General features: G+C 37.6%; 1 protein-coding gene across 1 annotated transcript; it reads left to right on the top strand.

The window, feature by feature from the left end:
• Nucleotides 1-82: 82 nt before the first annotated feature.
• Nucleotides 83-21,545, top strand: kdr (kinase insert domain receptor (a type III receptor tyrosine kinase)). Its single transcript, XM_043236807.1, has 30 exons — nucleotides 83-389; nucleotides 3,222-3,318; nucleotides 3,467-3,681; nucleotides 4,175-4,296; nucleotides 5,045-5,213; nucleotides 5,455-5,591; nucleotides 6,192-6,378; nucleotides 6,882-6,999; nucleotides 7,127-7,296; nucleotides 7,435-7,591; nucleotides 9,137-9,248; nucleotides 10,361-10,469; nucleotides 10,560-10,904; nucleotides 11,100-11,246; nucleotides 12,122-12,253; nucleotides 13,674-13,780; nucleotides 14,125-14,263; nucleotides 15,016-15,120; nucleotides 15,210-15,323; nucleotides 15,463-15,551; nucleotides 15,754-15,922; nucleotides 16,792-16,883; nucleotides 17,021-17,143; nucleotides 17,239-17,350; nucleotides 17,445-17,544; nucleotides 17,793-17,898; nucleotides 18,767-18,909; nucleotides 19,137-19,221; nucleotides 19,374-19,459; nucleotides 19,545-21,545. The coding sequence occupies exons 1-30, from the start codon at nucleotides 326-328 to the stop codon at nucleotides 19,759-19,761; spliced, it is 4,068 nt and encodes a 1,355-aa protein (XP_043092742.1). The 5' UTR covers nucleotides 83-325; the 3' UTR covers nucleotides 19,762-21,545.
• Nucleotides 21,546-21,846: the final 301 nt, after the last annotated feature.

The raw sequence follows: 21,846 nt of genomic DNA on the forward strand, positions 1-21,846 counted from the left end.
CTATATTCTTCGACCTTCGACCTCTAGAGTGTGCGGCAGACGTCCATTGAACGGTGAAGAGTTTGATCAGTAAGTGTGTCGCGCTCCTCCCTCGCCTTCCTCTCCATCGGCGCGCTTCAGGCGCGCGTCCGTCGGCGAGCGCGCAACAGGTCCTCACGAGGTGTCAAACTCAGAGCCGTCTCTTACGAAGTCTGCCCTTCACCCGTCCAACCCGCAACGTTAAGGATTTTAAAGAGACTGAGGGTGTCGTGTCGTCGTGATGAGGAGCTGAGGAATCTGTGAATTTTGGTTTGATGTCGGGACGGTCCAGCGTTACTGTCGGGCGATGGCAAAGACATCTCATGTGCTTTCTCTCGTCGACATCCTCTTTACCGTCAACTTGGTTATAGGTATGACGTTTTTAAATATACCTAACGTGCTCTGATATCAAATGCACAAACGCTCACATCATTAGCCTACTTCTCTCTTTATAATTGGCAACTTATTATTACTAGGTAATTAATCGTAGGCTGCCTCTGTTCGGTTTCGTCAAGTCTGCTCTATGGATTATAAAAATCCAATTAAAACATTTTCTTGTGAAAACTGTTCACCTGTTACTGATTTGAAAAGATTTTTCTCGTTTTTTTACGTGTTATTTCACCTGTGGTAGATGAGCAATATTTTCAGACGCAAACTATGGTGAAAACGTTTAAACGGAAAAAATAATATTATTATTTTTTTTTTAATATTTTGCTTTTATGAATAAAAAGTAGGCTATATGTTGCGTATATATATATATATATATATATATATATATATATATATATATATATATATATATATATATATATATATATATATATATATATATAGCGTTCCCAGAAATCCTTGCACATAACATTTGTATAGATTGCTATGTTCTTTTGTTATTGTTTTTTTATGCTGCATCTGTATATTTTTAAGTAAAAGCATAGTTTTATTGTCGTGCTTTTTCTCGCATGTTGTTTTCTGTGCTGTCTTATTGGTTGTAGATGAACTCGGGTTAGATACGATGTAAGTCATCATGCAGTTTCATATTTTCATATTAACAGTCAGCTAAATTTAGTTGATGTGTTTTTGCTTTTTTTTTTTTTATTTTTTAATTTTTTAAAAGCTTTAGCAACCGGAGGGTAGATTCATAAAATAAATTTAAAAACTTGAATTTGCAAATGTAACTAAAATGTAAAGTAGATACTAAGAGTTGCTTCAGTATCACACAGCAAAATTAATTTATTGTTTAATTTTCAATTTCATCCCATAATGCTGTGTGTAATATATAACAACTGCATTATCTAACGGAACCTTTTCTTGCTCCTGTTCATCGCTGCTTACATTGAAGTTATTAAAATTAAATGTATAGTTTCAAAATTTCAAACAGGATCTAGTGAGATCTATGTTTGCTTTTAGAAAAGTAAAAAATAAACCCCCTATTCTTTCTTGCCCTTATCTTGTAATTCCCTCAGTCCGCTCTTATTCATCAGATACAATCAAGCCTTCACCACCATTGTTGTTTCAAATGCTTTCAGTGCCTGACAATTTAAATGTTAAAACAAACAGCTGAATAAGATAGTCTCCATGGAGTGCATGTGTTTTAGCATGATTGTGTGTGCCCGTAAGACTGTGTGCGTTCCCAGAGCTAGTTCCTCTGGAGCAGGAATCCCACCTCAGGCTTTGGAGCACGGGGCCATTTAGCCCGGCCCCGGCCCATCTGCCCAGGCTTCCTGTTTTGACACATCCAGGCCTCCGTGCTGCTCTTGCAGTTCCAGTGGAAAAATATCCCAGGGTCCCACATTACCCTGCTCCATTCCACAATGCGCTGTGCCATACTCTACGCATGGATATCCCTTATATCCAACGTAAAAGCAGGCCAGGTTATAGACAGGCGTTCACGGTCCCACCACTCTTGTGCTTTTCCAGTTAGCTGTGAATCCATGCTCATGCAGTAGTTTGAGCGTTTGTTTGAGAGGCAGAGCTACATAGTCCTTCTTTCAACTGCACATACCTTTTTCAAAGATAAATTGTTGTGGTTTGTTTATTGCCGTGCAGGAGATTTAAGCCGATTGTTGACACACAGTCTCATTATGTATGTTATAAATGCATAAAAGAGAAAAGGAGAACTGCTTTCAGATGATGTTAAAGATAAAGTGAAGTTTAGGATTCTGGGCTTAAAGTTAACCATATTAGGGAGATCCTAGGAAAGCTTCATGCTGTCCCTCCTTATGTTTATTTGGTTTTGAGGTTATGTCATATATTACAGTGGTTTATTACGCTGAGGATGGTGGACCTACTGTCTAGTGTTTAGTTTTAAAATGAAATATTATTTTGTCTAGATTCCAATTAGTTTTTCTTGGTTTAAGTTGGTTTAACTCAACAAGATAAAAAGCAGGAATCTGGTATAATCTGTTTCTTTGCTTTATTATTATTTTTCTTCCAAAATGGTAACATTTTATTTTAAAGGGACTATTATAGCAGTAACACTAGATATACTTACTATAATAATAACGGTTAATTACGCACAATTATTATAAGTCAAAGTTGAAACAACCTAAGTGTTGTACAGGCATGAGAAAGGCAGTATTACAAATAATATAACCAGCCAAAATCTTATATAATATAATGTTGTAGAATATATTACATATATTATGTAAATGCAAGTAAGTCTGAGCCCATCACTGCAAACACCCCCCTGCTCTTCAGCCTTACACGAAGGACAACTAACAATAAATCCCCTTGACCGAGTTTATGGCTGTATTAAATCTCAGCGGTAAACGCTATAATTTTAAAATGGGCCCAACGCTACGGTTTCTAGGTCCACTTGCGATCGCATGTCGCGGCCGTACAAATTGCGCTCCTGTAGTTCCCTTTGGGGTCCCCCTCCATCGTTGGGCCCTTAGAATTGTCCTAACTTCCCCCCCTTAGCGGCACCCCTGTATATAGTATATGCATAAATAAGCTACTAACCCTAAACCTAGCCGTAACCCTTGTAAGAACAAGTGATAAATGAATATTATCCAGTTCTAACAAAAAAAACAAGATCAAACTGATTTAAGTTATTTGCACCTGTGATAAACGGCACTTATGAAATTGATCTAAAGGCAGAGTAAGCGCTGACACAAAGTCCTCAAAATCATTTTGTATGCATTCATGTCAATATCAGCAGTTTTACTTTTTTAAAATTTTTCTGGTGTATTTTTTTCTTGCAGCGATAGAGCTCAGGTTTGTGCCTGATCCTCCGACCTTAAACATCACTGAGAAGACTCTCAAAATCAATGCCTCAGATACACTGGAGATCACGTGCAGGTAAGCCTTGCTTCTGGAGAAGAGCAATGCTGTCTTCATTCATTTTCATTCATTTTCATTCTTTTCCCCAGAAGAGTGCTGTTTTTGTCAGCTATACATTTCTTTTGTCATTTTTGCTTGAACATTGTCTTTTCAACCTGTTACACAGGGGACGTCAGATCTTGGAGTGGTCTACACCTCACAACCGAACCCGCTCTGAAACCAGGCTCACCACAACAGACTGTAGCGGCAATGGACTGTTCTGCAGCACTTTAACTCTCTCCAAAGCCATAGCCAATGAGACTGGAGAATATCGCTGCTTCTATAAAAACCTGCCTGTAGAGGATGGAAAGACTTCTGTATCTATATATGTCTTCATTCAAGGTACGATTTTCACGTGCTATTTTGTTTACATATGTTTTTAACAAAGAGATGAAGAAGTATATTGTTTCCTTTCCGACCCAGTCTCCTAGTCTGTTGCTAAGAAAGTGGGAGTGAGAGAGTTGGAATGTTGCAAAAATGCATTCATCGCATACTTCCTCTGTTATCCTTCAGGATAACTTCTTGACCTCTTCAAACTTTATAACCTCTTCATCCTGGTGGAACCGCCTCATTTTTCTTCCCTTTTGAACCATAATAGCATTAACTCCTGTCTTGTCCAGACAGACAAAAAGTAGGCAGTGGGTTGTTGTTAGTGTGCTTTGGCAAACTTACATCATTCCATGCCTATGAAACCTGACTGTCAAATGTGCATAGATGTTTGTAAGTGCTGGTGTATTTATTGAAGTCAAATTATACAAGATTTTGTCAACGTTAGTTTTTCTGCACGTGTTTTCATAAAAATTTAAATATAAACAATACATGGTCATATTTTTAGATTATCGTACGCCATTTGTCCGAATGGCTCAGGATTATGATGTGGTGTTCATTCGTGAGGGAGAACAGGTGGTCATACCCTGCCTGGTATCTGTGGAGAACCTAGACGTCACTCTGTACACAGTAAGTGTTTTTGCACACACGTTTTCTCCTGCCCTGCACTGGCAACCTGCAAATGTTGCCTTCTATTTCTAAGGAGCTATTTCTGTTTAATCTAAATGTAAATTTTCACTTGCTTCATTTTTTGTGTGTTAAGAATAGTTCAGTGATTTTGAATAACATTTTTGATCTAAATAAAACCTGTTAATATTGCCGTTGGATATGATTTGTGCAAAACCTGAAGAGGGTTTCCTATATGAGCAAATTACTCTACCATTCAAAGGTTTTGTTGTTTTTAAAATTCTTAGTAAAGGCTGCATTTATTTGAACAAAAATGCAATAGAAACAGAAATATTGTGAAATAATATTACAAGTTTAATTACCAATTTTCTATTTGAATATACGTTAAAATATAATTTATTATATTTTGCGGAGTTCACACCACAAATATAACGATAAATGCACAGCGAAACTTTATTATGGGGATCACTTTCAGAGCAGAATCCATATCCTGCTATAACAAGCTTGAGAATTTAAAGCAGCAGACGTGCTTAAAGGGTTACTCCACCATCATTAATCACTCACTCCCGTGTCGATCCAAACCCAAAAAATCTCACTTCATCCAAAATATCTTAAATTGTGTTTTCCGAAGATGAACGAAGCATTCGCGGCTTTACTAATAAGTTTATTTGTCAAGATCCCTGTGTTGTTTTAGGATTTACTTCTGATGTTGTGATGGGAACAATGTGTTTACGGTGTTTGCCTTCAACAGAAGTATCCAGTAAAAGAACTGGCCACTGATGGGAAAGAGGTCATCTGGGATAGCAAGAGGGGCTTCATCCTGCCCAGTCACGTGGTCAGCTATGCTGGGGTGGTCTACTGCCAAACTACTATTCGAAACGAGACCTATCAGTCATCACCCTACATTGTGGCTGTCGTAGGTAAGCAAAAAAAGACAACAGGTTAATTTGCACGAAGCTGCGTGATTAAGAAACATGATATGACCACGGTTTGTGCATCTAACGTTTTGCAAGCATGTCAGAAATGATAAAACTGTTTTTGATGAGGAAAGATTGCATTTGTTGAGACTGGAGGTCCGTGCGGTGTGAGATCAGCTGCTCGGGTCTCAGGAGAACAATGCTCCACCCGGCACGTCCCTTACTCCCCTTCCCTCTTCCGCAGGATACAAGATCCATGACCTCACCCTGAGTCCAACTCATGAGAGGCTAACGGTAGGGGAGAGGCTAATGCTAAACTGCACCGCTCACACCGAACTTAATGTGGGAATCGACTTTCAGTGGACCTTCCCTCATGAGAAGGTCAGTAACATATTCAGAAAAGTTTAATACAAATTAACCTCAGTCTTCGGCATTTGTGATATAATCTTGTATGCCACAGAAAAATAACTGGACTGGCCCCTGGAGTTTTTTTTTTTTTTTCTCGCTTGTCTCCTTCCTGTTCTCTACATACATTTTGCAATGTCCGGTGATGAAAAACAGCCAGAAACAGTCTAAACAAAAGCTGTCTGTTACGTCTTTATTTGATAGCAGGTGTGTGACAGCTTGCCTCTGTTGATGTACGAACCATAAATAGTAACAAATATCTAGAACTTCACCTTTATAAATATAATTACAATTTAAAATTAACAATGCATAATTTAACACTATGGTGGCAAAACTGAATTTTCAGTAGTCCTTATTCCAATCTTCAGTGTCCGTATGCAGTTTAAAAACGTTTATTATTATCATCAATGTTGAAAACAGTTACACATGTTCAAAAAAAAAATAATCGAATATTTCTGTGGTAACTTTAATTAACACACGCCCACAACATTCCTTTAAAAATGAACAACAGATAATCTTTTCTGTGACATTTTCCATAAATAACATCCATTTCTCTCTGTTTCTCTCCTCCTGCAGAGAGGCATCAACAGCTCGATACCACGCCATGAGACCAGGTCCTACAAGAAGAAGCTGTGGAACTCCTTAGAACTGTCTAATACTCTCATTGTAGAGAATGTAACTGTAAATGATACAGGAGAGTACATCTGCACAGCCTCTAGCGGTCAGATGCAGAAGATTGCCCGAGTAGCCCTCATCGTCTATGGTATGCGCTTTTAGAAAAAACCACTACCGCCAAAAATGAAAACTCTGTCATTAATTTCTCATGTCGCTCCAGAAGACCTTTGATCATCTTCAGAATACAAATTAAGATGATATCCAAGAGAAAATATCGCGGTCAAGGCGCAGAAACGTAGTTATGACATTTTTATATGACATCAGTGGTAATGTTATGAAGCTACAAGATTGCTCGATTCAATTCAGTCAGCTGGCCATCATTCACTAGAGTACCATGCTGCATATTGAACATAGCCATTATTTAAACTGTTTTCTTCGCTAGGGTGAGTACTTAATGACATCATTAACATTTTTTGGTGAACTGTGCCTTTAATCAAATGAGAGCATTATATAATTGAAAGCGTCTACATTTCAGTGCTGCTGGAACACCTAAGCTAGCATAAAGGCCATATGTTTTACAGTACAAATAATACAATACTGTATAAGACAATGCTTTAATACCTTATGCTAATATATTAATTGATTTTTCAGAGAAACCATTTATAGCGCTCAATGATCAGATGTTGCAGACTGTGGAGGCAACCGCTGGCCAGGAAGAGGCAAAAATCCTGGTTAAATATTATGCATATCCAGAGCCCTTCGTCAGGTGGTAAGTGGTTATTATATTATATTAAACTGTATTATATTGTACAGTATATTATTGAACGTACCTATAAAGAATAGATTAGGATGTTGTGCAATCCAGACTGAACTTTGACTGATTCTTGTCTATCCAGGTATAAGAATGATCAGATAGTGGGGAAGGATGAGTACAGGATGAAGCCCAACAGAGGATCTCTTACTATATACGGGGTGACAGAGAAGGATGCTGGGAATTACACCGTTGTCATGACAAATAAGATTACCAAGGAGGAGCAGAGAAGAACATTTCAACTGCTGGTTAATGGTAGTGAATCTCTTCTCTTCTCTTCTCTTCTCTTCTCTTCTCTTCTCTTCTCTTCTCTTCTCTTCTCTTCTCTTCTCTTCTCTTCTCTTCTCTTCTCTTCTCTTCTCATCTGTTAAGCTGACTGTTTTATATGTACAGTTCATCCTAAGATCTTTGAGAAGGAAGTGACGTTGGATCGAGATGTTCACATGTACGGCAGCAGCCCTACACTGAGATGCACAGCTAGCGGAGGATCCAGCCCTGTCACAATACAATGGCAGTGGATGCCCAGAGAGGACTGCCCAGTCCGGTTTCTGTAAGTCTTACGTCACGTGATTTGATACGATCTTCTTATTTTGCTTCGACTGTATCCCGTAAATAATACAGCCAAGAATGTAGACAGTTAAAATAGAAATAGAAACTTAATGTCGAATAAATGTTTGTGCACACATGCATTACTTTTCGTAGTGTTTTACCAATATATTATTTTTGATTTCCTCTTTATATTGTGCTATCTTATTCGAAAAAAAATTAGCATCTTTGTCGTGGTGCACGTACGCCACTATACCCTTTCTTGTTCTCTTTTTCCTCTTTGCTCTTGCATGACAAATTGTTCACGGTATTTCTCATTTGTACATTCTTCTGGAAGAAATGTCATGCAAATGCTAAAACACATATATCACAGCAAGAACTGAATTTTTTTCACCAGCAGCTTGCTATAAGGAAAGAGCAGAAACCAAACAAATCTGCATTTGCCTGTAGCAAAACCTGTCAAAATCATACTCCCTAAATCGCAACATTTAAAAAAAAAAAAAAAAAGTATATTTGTGTGGGGAAGCCAGTTACTGTGCTGTTTAAGTCGATAATATCATTGGTTATTGTTTTGCTGACAAAATATGCACGGAATGAGAATGTTCGTCTGTCTTTGTTTACTCAGTGCTCATTTTTCTTTGAAGAGAAGGTGTATCAGAACTGTGCAAGCATATTTGTTTCTGGTGTTCCTCAGTGCAATTCATTAGCATGTTGTGCTCTAAATGGGCATTCATCCTGAAACGACTGTTGGGATTGGGCTGTCAGTATGACTGCTTTGGTTAGAGAGCTCTGCTGTACTGAGAACTCAGCTCCTGTGAGATTTAGTTGAATTGTGACTGTGATTGGCAGCCTGCATTCGCAGAACATCACTTCCAAGGATGTTGTGATCATGTAATGAACATTCAGGGTCAGGAATCACGCAAGCCTTATCTTCGGATTGCACCCTCGCCTACTTCCGTAGTCCTCATCACAACTTCCTGTTGTTCTAAAAGCAGAAGCATTCAAATCCAGTGTCCTTGATCAAACATAAAAATAACACAATGTCTGTCACTGCATCCGACTAACAAGAGTTCACCCTCTCTCTCACCTCTTATTACGGCTTTTGTGTGTCCTATTTTTGTGTTTGTCTTTTTTTTCCCAACTCTTTTTCCCTTTTCCGCTCTTTCTCTGTCTCGTCTCTCACAGCTGACCTACATGAAGTGCTGATGTCCAACTCTAATCTAAACCTGATGTTTGTTAATAATTTCTGTTGCTTATAAATATGTGTGGCAGAAGTAAGAATTAGAGAATTGAATGGAGTCCGTTATAGGATGGTCTAAATTTAGACTGTTAATAACCGGTGCATTGTTGTTGATTTTGAGTTTTCTGTTCCTGCTGGGGATAAGTAGAAGTGTATATTAGAAGTGTATAGAAGTGTCTGCTTTTATGAGATATGGATTGTTCTGTCCTTGTAAAAAAAAAAAAAAATAATAATTATATATATATATATATATATGAATTGTAATATTTAATGTCATTTTTCTTTATTTTATTATTATGTGTTACACAGACCTAAGTCAGACCAAAGTGTGGTTAAGTGTAACAAGTGGAGGGAGATATCAAACAACACAGGGAAGAATCCCATCATCAGCCCCACATCTGTCATTGAACGCTCTCTTAAGGTAAACATCAGCTCCAATCCTGTGCCAGTGTGCTGTGTTCACCTCCGCTTCTCAACATGCAAAAAGCTATTTCTACACACAGAATATACTGCTGGGTCCTAAAAGTATGAGATCTAAACCTGGTAATAAATGTGAAGCAAAAAATTTGAATGTACTGTAAAATAAATAAGATTCTGCACTATTTTTAATAGTAATACAATTAATAAGTGAATGTACAGCATGAAGTGCTTTGTAAGTTAGCCAAATGCTTGAAGCTTAAGATGGTCTGTGGATCACCACAATGATGATGGAGAACATGATCATCAGATTTTAAGCACTCTTGAGTTCATGAGTATCGCTATCATTAAAGCAAAAGAGGCACAAACCATTTCTAAATTTACATTCTTTTTTTTTAGTTTAACTATTAAGTAAAACCAAAATGCATTTTATGACTTATGGACTTCACTGCATCAATGGCTGCATTTCCATTACACTTCAAATTGCGCAAATTAAAATTGTGAATTGAAAATATGCCTAATGGAAATTTCACAAAACTCAAATATATATATATATATATATATAAGTTTTTGCACTCAGATGAGGTGGTTTTTTAAGGCAATAGGAAAAAAAGAATAATTCACAAAACTGCAATGGAAACAGGTTTTTGCTTTTACAGGGCACATGACATATGTTAAATATATCGCTCTGCTTTCCTTGGCATTAATGCTCAGACAGTTGCACACATCTGTAGAGCAGTACGGCTCTGATACCTCCACTGAAGCTGATTTCAGCCACTCTAGATGATGCTTGTATTAATCTCAGACCATGAAAGTTTCTGAAGGGGCTCTCTGTGCTGCTTCTATGATGCACGCATATGCCTCCTTTGAAGAAATATATTCAACATTCCTCAAATCCCTCTAAAATTTATGACAAAAGGCAAAGGGTTATGTTTTAGTCGCATAACAGTGGTTAATGAAAACTCGTTTTGCAATACTTTTTAATTCGGCATTGATAAAATCTATGATAAATCATTCAATTTTGTGCAAATCTGTAATGGAAATGTGACTATAATGTATTTTTAAAATCATCCATTGCCTTCGATACGGTTTTGATGATCTGCTGTTGTCCAATAGACCATCAGCACACTGAAGATCCAGAAAGCAGTTGATCATGCCCTGTACAGGTGCATTGCTTCCAATAAGATGGGAATAGAAGAGCGAGTCATTGTGTTTCAAGTAGCTCGTGAGTGCTCACTCTAAATACCAACTTCTGCTCCAATCAAATTTTAAGAAGTGGTCAGATCTGAACTTTTGATGTTTGTCTTCATCACAGGTTTCCTCAATCTAAGCGTCCTCCCCTCCAGCAGTCCTATCGAGGGAGAGGATGTGTTAATGCGCTGTGTAGCCGATCGACTGCTGTACTCTAACTTGCGTTGGTATCGGGTAACAAACATAGCCAACCCCGATGCCTCTCCGGCAGCCGTGCCCTGCGATACCCTTACCCTGTCACCTCTCCACCAGACCAATGTCACCATATCAGGCCCGAAGGGAACCAATGCAACGCTAGACCTGCCCATACCCAGTGCCACATTGATGGACCAAGGCCTATACGCTTGCCAAGTGGAGAATGTGGGCACCAGTGAGAGAACCTGCTTACTTTACAACCTCAGACTCAGAGGTTAGTCCATGATCTTTAGAAGACTTCCAATCATTATTCGTGTCATTTTGTTTGTTGGTGATGCTAGTGGTGCAGAAACCGCACAATTAATAGCCTATATTTAGCTCAGTTTACATGTGCTCAGATGTGATACATTGCAAGAAATATTGCATAAGCTTGCATGTACATCAAAGGTCACATTATGTCTTTCTGCAGCTCTTGAGATGTCAAGAATTGTGACCAATCTGACTGACCAGAAAGTCAATGTGAGCGACTCTACTACTCTTGTGTGTGAAGTGTCCGGGACACCAACCCCTAATATAGTATGGACTAAAGACAACCAGACTGTCATGGAGGGGTCAGGTGAGCAACATAAAGCCTCTATAGAAGTACAAAAATATTGTAGGTGCAAGAATAAACTCTACTAAAACTCTCTATATCTGCAGCAATAATCAATTTGCAGTTGCCTTAGGGTTGGAATACAATACACAGCTTTTGCATGGATTTTTACCATTTGTAATTAAATTAAGATAAGTATTACATTAAGACTTTAAAAAATAGGTTTCTTTATAATATACCTATAAAGTAGTATAAGGTTTATTATAAAGAATAAGAATATAGGTATATTATATAATAGCGTATATATATATTGCTTATGATGAGTCAACACTGGTTTCCAGATGCAGTTTTTTGATAGTTGGAGTTATCATAATCATTCTGCATGTAATCGCCAAAGATACTATCAGTTCACGTGTTGAAGGGAAATCTGATTTGTAATAATCTGATGTCATCTTTGTATTTCACCACAATTCTCAGGCTTTAGAATAAACTCATTTATCGTTTAGTGAAGCTGAATTTCTTCAGTTTGGCTTTAGTGTGCTTTACAGAAAGGCAAATTGTTTCGTTTTCCCTTCATTTTTGAGACAGATATTCAAAAATGACTAATAGCTACCTGTCCATTTAGATCCAGCACAAATTAAATCAACTTCAGGAATACTCTGTAATACGCAACTGTTACCTTAAGAAGCTATGTCTGTCTGACCCTTAAAATGAATTATAATCTATTGTAGTGAAGTGTATTCTCATGATATAATATAGCGTTTATTGATTGCATCCAGATAAAACCAGATAAAGTGTTATGCCATGAAGCACATACATTTTGCTACCTATGGTAATGTACAGTAATAACTGATTATTTTTGTACAGTGGCAGTAACGCTCGTGCGTTTCTGTTGTCAGGTGTGATTCTGAAACAGTCAAATCGTGTTTTAACCATCCAACGGGTGAAAAAAGAGGACAGCGGTCTGTACGTATGTACTGCCTGTAACCAGCAAGGTTGTGACTTTCACGAGGCGCGTATCACTGTAGATGGTGAGTGTGTTAACAATTTATTTATAAACATTTTTGATATTGAAAACAACAAAAAAAACATGTTTTGTAACATTACTGTCAATGTTGATAAATTTAATGCATCTTTGCTTTAATAAAACTCTATTAAATAAAAAAAAAAAAACATTTTTTTTGTTTTTAAATGTGGCAGGTAGATTCACAATAGTTTGTCAGTTACAGCTCAACATGTAAAACATCACTTAGTAGCCACACTATTAAAGACCCCCTTTTAATAGGATACCTGTCATGTAACGTGTCATGGTTGTTGCGAGGCGAGCTCAGTCTCGCACCGACTTTTATCCTCATTGAGATTTTGTTGTAATCAAGGCCCTGTGGCAAAAATAGCTCTCTTTTTAGTCTGTCAGGAAGGGGGCTCTGTTAGTGTGCATCCTTTAGGGAGTGCTTAAAGAAAACAAAGCAAAATCCCAGAACACAAAGAAGAGAGGGGCGTCCCACCCTCTATATCACTCTCCTCTATGTCACACACAGTTTTCCCAGTCACTTACATCTCTGTATGGTTCCACCTCTCGCCTCACACACATAAAGGACAGAGAGCGCAAAGGCCCACAAATAACTGAGACGTACTCGGTGTGTACGTGACTCGCTTCTCGGCATCGCTGTTTGTTGTTGTCACGGCAAAGGCGACTGTCGCCTGACTGTCGCAACTAGAAGCATTCACTAACGGCCCTGTTCCCACAAAGAGTAAAAGAGAGGAAGACAGAAAGGTATAAATCGGTAACACTTCACAATAAGGTGTCATTTGTTAACATTAGATAATGTATTAATTAACATGAACGAACAACATCTGAACAACAACTCAGCTGTTTAACTCTAGGAGAGGTGTTCCTTTACCTAAAGTTACCTAAGACTAATCATGTAGCGATCCACCGAGCAGCTGAGTGTTCTCATACAGAAAAGAGAACATGCTATTTCTCATCTAATGTGATTCAGTTCTGCTGGTCTTATTTTGATTGGACGAAATATGAGGTCAGCAAACAATTCACATTCCTTGCTCTTGTAGCCATGACACACACCCAGCAGCACTCAAATATTTCCTGTAAAATCAGTTTTTCCAGGCAATTTGTGCCTCCCTTTCCTATTAATATTAAAATGAAGAAGCATTTTTCCTGCTCCTCTCCAAAGTAAGACATTTATCTTCAGTGGCAATCTTCTCATTTTTTTTTTTTTTTTTGCCAAAATTGTACCAAACAGACAAAGATACGTCAATTCATGTCATGTCTTTAATATTAATATCGACTATAATAATATTTAAAAGTGTTATTTTTATAATACTGTTATTGTATCTGTCTGTCTTTCTGTATCTAAATGTATTTTTGCTATCTATCTATCTATCTATCTATCTAACTAACTGAAATCTAGTATATTTTTGTTGATCTCATAGGTGCAGAAGAAAAGATGAACGTGGAACTGATCATGCCTATTGGTGCCGTGGTCATCGCCATGTTCCTCTGGCTCCTCATCGTCTTCGTCATCCGTAATAGGAAGCGGGTAACATTCCATCTCTTTCCCTTTTCCTTGTTTGCTTCCCTCTCTCATTTTCACGCACAGGCGCACACTTCGCTCTCCTGACTGATCAAAACTGACTACCCGGACTTGGCTTACATCGTCTCTATTGTATGCTCATCCCACATTCTGCTGCGATGCGTCACGTACACCGGCCAGCCGTGGGCCTCGATTCTGCCTCTGAGCATGATAGCGGCTTCCAGAAACTCATTAGCGGGTGTCTTTATAATGAGGGGTTGATTCTGGGAGACTTAAGCTGGACAAAGTTGGAGGTCTTGCTCTGTGTTTGTCATTCAGTCATGCCATCCCTACCTCTTCCCTCTCTCTAGCTGCCTAATGAAGGAGATCTGAAAACTGGCTACCTGTCAATCATTCTGGACTCAGATGACATGCCAATGGATGAGCACTGTGAGAGACTGACCTATGATGCAAACAAGTGGGAATTCCCACGTGACAGACTGAAGCTAGGTGAGACTTGGCTGAACGTGAGAAATAAAATGATAATAATAATTAAAATAATAATACCAATAATAATTAAAAGACCAATATGGGATGTCTGGAAAAAATCTGGAAAAACAAAACACACACACACACACACACACAAATATATATATTTTTTACACATAAATATCTATATATCTCATTATATTTAATGAGTGTATTTATACAATGCAATTAGTTAATCCCTTTTGTTAATAAAAGACCGGAACAAAGTAAACTGTGTAACTGTGATTTTTTTTTTCTCCATATAACATTTATTTGTTAAGTTATATACTATATGTATATACTTAAGTTATATTTTGTTTTTATTTTATTATATGTTTTTATATTTATCTGTATGAATGTGTTTATTTTTCCATATTATTTATTTTATAATTATTTATTTATATTATTTATTTTATCTATATCTGTATTTTATCTGTTCTTGATCATCTAGATTTATGATTTATAGATTTAAAATTATTGTTTTTTTTTGTTTGTTCATTTTCTATTATAAACAAATAAATAGTAATTCCATTATAACTGGGTGTAAGAATATTATGAAACATATTACGCATGTTTTTTCTTCTTGGGGATGGAGAAGTGAGCATATTGTAACTTGCCCAGAATAACCATCAGAGTTTAGGCCTCTGACCTCTTTTAAAGTCCTAATTTAACCTCTGTAAACAGCTGTAAATGTCAAGTAAGTGTTCGCAAATGTGTGATACTGTGTTTTTCAGGAGAGCCGCTGGGCAGAGGGGCATTTGGTCAAGTCGTGGAGGCGACGGCATATGGTATTGAGAAGGCCACCACCTGTACTACAGTAGCAGTGAAGATGCTCAAGGGTATGAGGCGTCTGTTCACTGACATTAATAAACTGACCGCACTTATCTTTCATAACACAACTGACAGAAGCGTTATTAATCTCCAACAGAGGGCGCTACCACCAGTGAGTACCGTGCTCTGATGTCTGAGCTGAAGATCCTCATCCATATTGGTCACCATCTCAATGTGGTTAACCTTCTAGGAGCCTGCACCAAACCAGGAGGTGAGCATAATTCTCAAAAGCCAGTCATAGTAAGAAAGGTGTCAGAAATGCCATAAAGCGGTTGTGCATCGTTGAGAAGAATACAGCGTGCCCGCATTAAAGGCCTTTCCTCTTCTTCCTCTTTTCTTTCCTCCTTCAGGACCCTTGATGGTGATTGTGGAGTACTGTAAACATGGTAACCTCTCCAGCTATTTAAAAAGCAAGCGAGGAGAGTACAGTCCCTACAAGGTAAATTCCATCGTAGTGCAACTAGTAAAATCAGGCTGTGATGTGGTTTTGAAGATCTCAGCTCTTCCTTTTAACAGTGTCCTCTGATGTGGTCAGATTGATTCGGGGGCCTCATGCAAGCCTTTAAACGTTGTTGTTGTTATGAACTGTGGCTGATACACTGGTGCTTCTTGTACTCATCCACACGTGTTGTGTTTCTCAGAAGCGAACTCCACGGATGCCGTGCAGGAGGGAGGTGCAGCAGGAAGAGGATTTGCATGAGGGGGATCTGGGTCTGGGGACCAGCACTCGGCTGGACATCTGCACTGGTACGGCCATGTGCACCAGGACAGGAGAACAGACCCCCACCAACCAGCAGCAGGATGAACAAGGTACACTATGTTAGTCCCTAGAACTCTGTCTGCACGAGGATGAAATGCAAACCATATCAGACTGGATCAAATGTTTAAATTAGTATTGTCATTTCGTTCATATAAATATTAGCATATGAATCACATTTTGAACTCTGTCAATTCAATCTAAACGCTATTCTCCATGTAAAACTTATGTAACTGCAAAATGAATGAGTGAAATTATAATTATTTTATTATTTATAGTAATTATTCTAATTATTGAGCAGCTTAAATTAGCTCATTATTTAAGATCATAGTTTCTACTTTTAAGAATAATGTCACACAATATTAATGTTTTAATATTAAAACTTCAAACACATACATAAATGAGCAAATTCTGTTAATATTATTCATATTCTTTCTAATTATTAGGCAGCTTTAATGAGTTCATATTATTTATGTATAAATATCTAAACAAATGTAAAACAAGATACACTTGCTTAAATTTGTTTAATAAATTAATATAATAAGACTTTTTTTTATTTTGATATATAATTTTTTTCATTGCCATATAGTTTTCTCCTGTTTTTAGGTCTAGTGTTATTTTAGTATTATAAAGATATTGTTTCTTAATAGAATTAGATTTGTTTATTTTTTCAGTTTTTAATTTTATGTGTTTTTGTCATTTTAACATTTATATTCATATGTTAATCTTTTACTCCAACTTATTTATTTATGTTAATTGACAGTGTTTTTTAAGTTTATCTAATATTTAGATTTTACTTTATATCAGCTTTATTTCAGTTTATTGACATTTTATTTGTATGAACTTTTTTTTACTTTAAAAAATTGTAGCTAGATGAAAGATTCAAATTTTTTTATATTATGTGTCATCTGCTCATATACAGAGAGTTCAGACTGGGATCACCTGACGATGGAGGATCTTATCAGCTACAGTTTCCAGGTTGCCAAAGGCATGGAGTTCCTAGCCTCGCGAAAGGTAAAACTGAAACACATGACCATAGTCTGCTTGTGCGTATATATGTGTGTGCATGCAGGTATGTGTGTACTTTGGTCATTAATGTTTACAATTCATTCAAGATGATTGCTTCAGTCATAAACACTTTGTGTTTGTAGTGTATCCACCGGGACTTGGCAGCCAGAAACATCCTACTCTCTGAAAACAATGTGGTGAAGATCTGCGACTTCGGGCTGGCCAGAGACGTGTATAAAGACCCCGATTACGTCCGTAAAGGAGATGTGAGGACTCTTACTAAACACACAGACAACTTCATCTCAGCTGTTCAGCGAAACTCATTTATACTGTACTTGAGCATTCCTCTTTGTCATGACAGGCTCGTCTTCCTCTGAAGTGGATGGCCCCTGAGACCATCTTTGACCGCGTGTACACCACACAGAGTGATGTTTGGTCCTTTGGTGTGCTGCTTTGGGAGATCTTCTCACTTGGTAACACAAAATGTGATATTAACATGAACACTGAGCTTATTAGACCTACTATAATAGGGTGACATGTCCCTATGGCCCATCTTCTTTGGTGCAGGTGCGTCTCCATACCCAGGTGTGTGCATTGATGAGTCTTTCTGCAGGCGACTAAAGGAGGGAACCAGAATGAGAGCCCCAGACTACGCCACACCTGAGATGTAACTATACCTCACACTATTAATCTTGCCGTTAAATTGAAGGTCTGTGGAAACAAGCAGTTGATCAAGGTTTTTGTAGTTCTAGCGATGCCAGTCATATTGTTTCCAATGGAAAAGTATAGTATCGTTTCATACTGTTTTTATGGACATTATTTTTATTATTGAAATTTATTGAGATTTGGCAACTGACTGAATCCTGAAAATGTAATCAAGCCCATCTCTTCCTTGTTAATGCGAATTTCTTCCAGATACCAGACCATGCTGGACTGCTGGCTTGATCGACCTAAAGACAGGCCGACCTTTACTCAGTTAGTTGAGCATCTAGGCAATCTGCTACAAGCTAGCGCTCAACAGGTTAGACTTGACTCCAAGTATATGTTTTGTCTCATTTATGTGGTTTTAGTTATTGAGATATAGCTAAATAAATAACTGTTATTGTCTTGTTGAACATCATAACTAAATACCTTAAAACAAGATGCATTTACTTAATATAGTAAATGAATATATTGAGTGTTTTTATCCATTTCTGTTTTGAATGACTATTTTCTTTTCTCTATTGGCAGTTTTCCTCTGATTTGCCAAGCCTAAACAGTGTTATTTTAGTATTATATTAATACTATTATATCATTCCTTAATATTTAAAACTAGCTTTGTTTATATTCTCAGTTTTCAGTTTGTCATTGTTTTTAATGCATCAGTTATTGTATTTGTTTTTTTTTGTTTTCAATTTTTTTTATGAGTTGTCAGTGTTTTTAAACCTTAGTCTCATGAAATATTTTGATTTTACTTTATTTCAGCTTTATTTTTATTTATTATACTAGTTTATTCATTTTATATTTTCATTATTCAATTCTTTAATTTATTTCTATTTACATCAAAGTTTAATTTTAGTGATTACATTGCTTCAAGTTATGTATTTAACTTACTCGCCAAGGTTGCATTTACAACGTTCACTAATGTTTTTTTTTTTTATTTTACTTTATTTCTGCTTTACTTCGGTTAATTATTAAACTCTTTTAAACTTCAAAAAATTACCAAATGTAGATACATGTAAGATGTAAAAAATTTCACATCTCAAGTAAATTTGGATGGTTAGATCATTTTATTGGAAAACGAGACAAAAATAGAAATAAAGTGACTTTTTTAGCAAGTAATGGAACATGGTTCAAAGTGACAAAATTTTTATCTTTTAATTTAACTGTCATTTGTTTCATATGTTTAGGATGGAAAGGACTACATCCCTCTGACAAACGGAGAGATGGAAGAGGAATCAGGGGCTCCTCACCTCAGTGTGACGTCGAAAAGGGCTTTCTATGCAGGCAACAAAGAGGCCCAGCTCCACTACGACAATGCTCCACCTCTGGGGTTAGTTGCAGTAACTTCTCAGTCTGTGCGTGCAATTAATGTTAGCACGACTGACTCAAACCTAATTTATTAATACCCCTACAAGCACCGATGCCTATCCTCACCCCAGTTATCTGACTTTTATTATGTTCACACATTGAAGATCTGACATTCGTGGATATAGCGTGCTTAACCTCTCCTTTGACAAACTAATGCAACAAGCGTCCCACCCATGCCTTTCCTGACAGGTTCCCACAGCAGATCGACACTTGCGGTGTCCCAATAAGTATGACGCCTTTTGTGAACATTCCCCTGGAGCACACTGCTGTAATGGTGAATAAACTACAGTACAAAGAACACTAATTAAATGAAATACTTGTTACAAATTCGTAAACATCTTTTATATATAATTTAGATTCTTGCATCCCAGAAGTATTTATAATGATCAAAGCCATCTATTTTAAAAGCTCGCTCTTTTTGCGCAGAACGGGCACATGGACTGTGGCGTGGGCTTGTCACGTGATCAGATGAAAGCTTTGGATCGGCAAGGGCAAAGACCACTTAATTTCAGGTGACGCTTTCATCCTGGTCTCAGTAGAGCTACGATCCGAGACAGTTTCACATTCATATAAACGCGTTCATGCTTTTATCTGCAGCCCACTACTGCGATGCAAGAGCAAGGAGTCTTTAGCATCTGAATCGTCCAATCAGACCAGCGGCTATCAGTCCGGCTACCACTCTGACGATGCAGAAGCCCCTATATACGCCAACGAGGAGATGATCCTGAAGAGGGACATTCGGATGAAACCTCCGCTGCCCAAGAGAAATGACAAGTTCAGCGGAGAGGTCCGTTATAGCGCGCCTCCGGTTTAACATCTATAGAGCTTCAAACAGTCTTCCTCTTTGTGTTAATCAGAACTTTATTGTAGTATTCAGCCAAAAAAGAACATTTCGGTTTCGTCATTTACTCACCCACCATGTCTCGATCATGTGTGAGTTTCTTTCCTGGGCTGGACATAAAAGAAGATACTCCGAAGAATGATGGTAACCGCGGCAACCTGTAGCCAGTGACATCCATAGTATGTAAGAAAAAAAATACTACGGAAGTCAATGGGTGCCGGCAAATTGCTTAGCAACATTGTTTTCAACAAAAGAAAACTCATACAGGTTCAGAAAAACTTGAGGGTGAGTAACTGGTGAAAGAGAAATTTCATTTTTCGACTGTCTTTAATGTAATAGTTCTGCCAAAATGTACAATTTGGACATCATCTCACCCTTGCGTCCTTTAAATCCTGTTTGATTATTACTTCTGTTCAAATAAGAAATTAAAAAAAAAAAACAATGTCCAAGCTGCACTTGGATGGATTTTTCATTTTGGACCTTGTCAGCTTTTGGCCACCATGCATCACGCAATTTGCATTATTTGGTCGATTACTTTTTTTGATCAAGCTTTGTATCAGGTGGCCTTAAATACTATGGACTTGCATCAAAGAATAAGTAAATAAGTACAATGTACTTATTGTGTTCATATTATATTGCAAATAACTTTTTTTCTGCTATTGAGGTGGGGATACAGGTTTGTTAGGGATAGGTTTGGTGGTATGGATAAGTTTAAGGGTCGGTTAAATGATACAGATTAATTCTAAACTTAATAACAGAAATTAATTACAGATGTAACCGCCTATAGGCATTTTTAAAAATATAAGTACGATGTAAAAGCGTGCATGTATACAATAAGTGCATTGTACCTAATGATTCATTTAAATAGTATCGAAGGCCTCCTAATATAAAGTGGGACCCTTTTTTGTTCCTTTGAAAGTCATACAGGTTTAGGAGAACACGAAGGTGCATAAATAAGTAAAAAAATTTAAAATTGGGTGAACTTTCCTATCGTGCCGATGCCATAGAACAGCCAAAGGCCAGCTTCTTACCTAAAATAAGTAGCAACCTTTTCACTTTTCATCCCGTATGAGGTTTTTCCTGCCATTACTCGTAATATCTGCATCATCCAAAACCAACAAACCGTTAAATTGGCCGTCGAGCTTCGATTGAGGCGCACCGTTATCGCTTCTTCCGTAATTGTACGCATAAAGGAACCGCCGACTCATTTGAGCTGTTAACTGTTTCTTTTATCATGCTCGTTTTGAAATAAATGTAATATATTGTTTCGCAACAGACTGTTTTGGAGCAGATAAGATGTATGTTTTAGTTTTATTCTTCTAAATGTCAGGGGAGTTTGGAGAGCGAGAAAGCCTTAGCCGTACAATCATGTTTACACAGACTGCGGAGCAAGAGTGGTCTCTCGTTGTGTCCACGCCACTTCCTGAGCAAAGGCATGCCCTCTTCCTACCGCACAGGAAATAGCAACTGGAATGTCAGACAATTGAGTGTGTGAATGTTTTCCATTTTTTTTGTCTTCATCTCTTGCATTGTCTTTAAACGTATCGTGACCAGACTTGTTCTCCCCCAAGCAACGATTTTGTTTTCTCAGCTTTGTTCGTCAGTTGGCCTTTTGATTGTACAGTTTATAATGAGGGCCTTCTTTGTCTGTGTAAGAAAAATGTCATTTATTTTGCCATTATGATTATATTATTTAGTTACACGTCCATTAATGTAATTAGTTTTTTAAAATAAACACTCTTGCCAGTTAAAAAGGACATTTGTGAGCGCGTGTTTGTTTGCATGCACAAGATCTTTTGTGAGCCCGCTCTTCCTGTATCTGTTTCTCAGTGACCCTGACGAGACAATGTACTCGTATCTCCAGATATTTGTGTGCGTCTGAGAAAACGAGACAATGCGTTTCAGCCTCTGTGAACAAGATTAGCTTCTTTTTTTTCTACTAGCGTGTGCATTTTGGGTTTCACGCGTCTGTATTTTTGTGTACATGTGGGTGGGAACGCTTGGGCCTGAGGAAACAATGCTCACACAGCCTTGGGTGTTTTCCTAAGAGTGCTGCTC

Source organism: Puntigrus tetrazona, chromosome 4 (assembly GCF_018831695.1).
Source record: "Puntigrus tetrazona isolate hp1 chromosome 4, ASM1883169v1, whole genome shotgun sequence".
NCBI classification, from domain to species: Eukaryota; Metazoa; Chordata; class Actinopteri; order Cypriniformes; family Cyprinidae; genus Puntigrus; species Puntigrus tetrazona.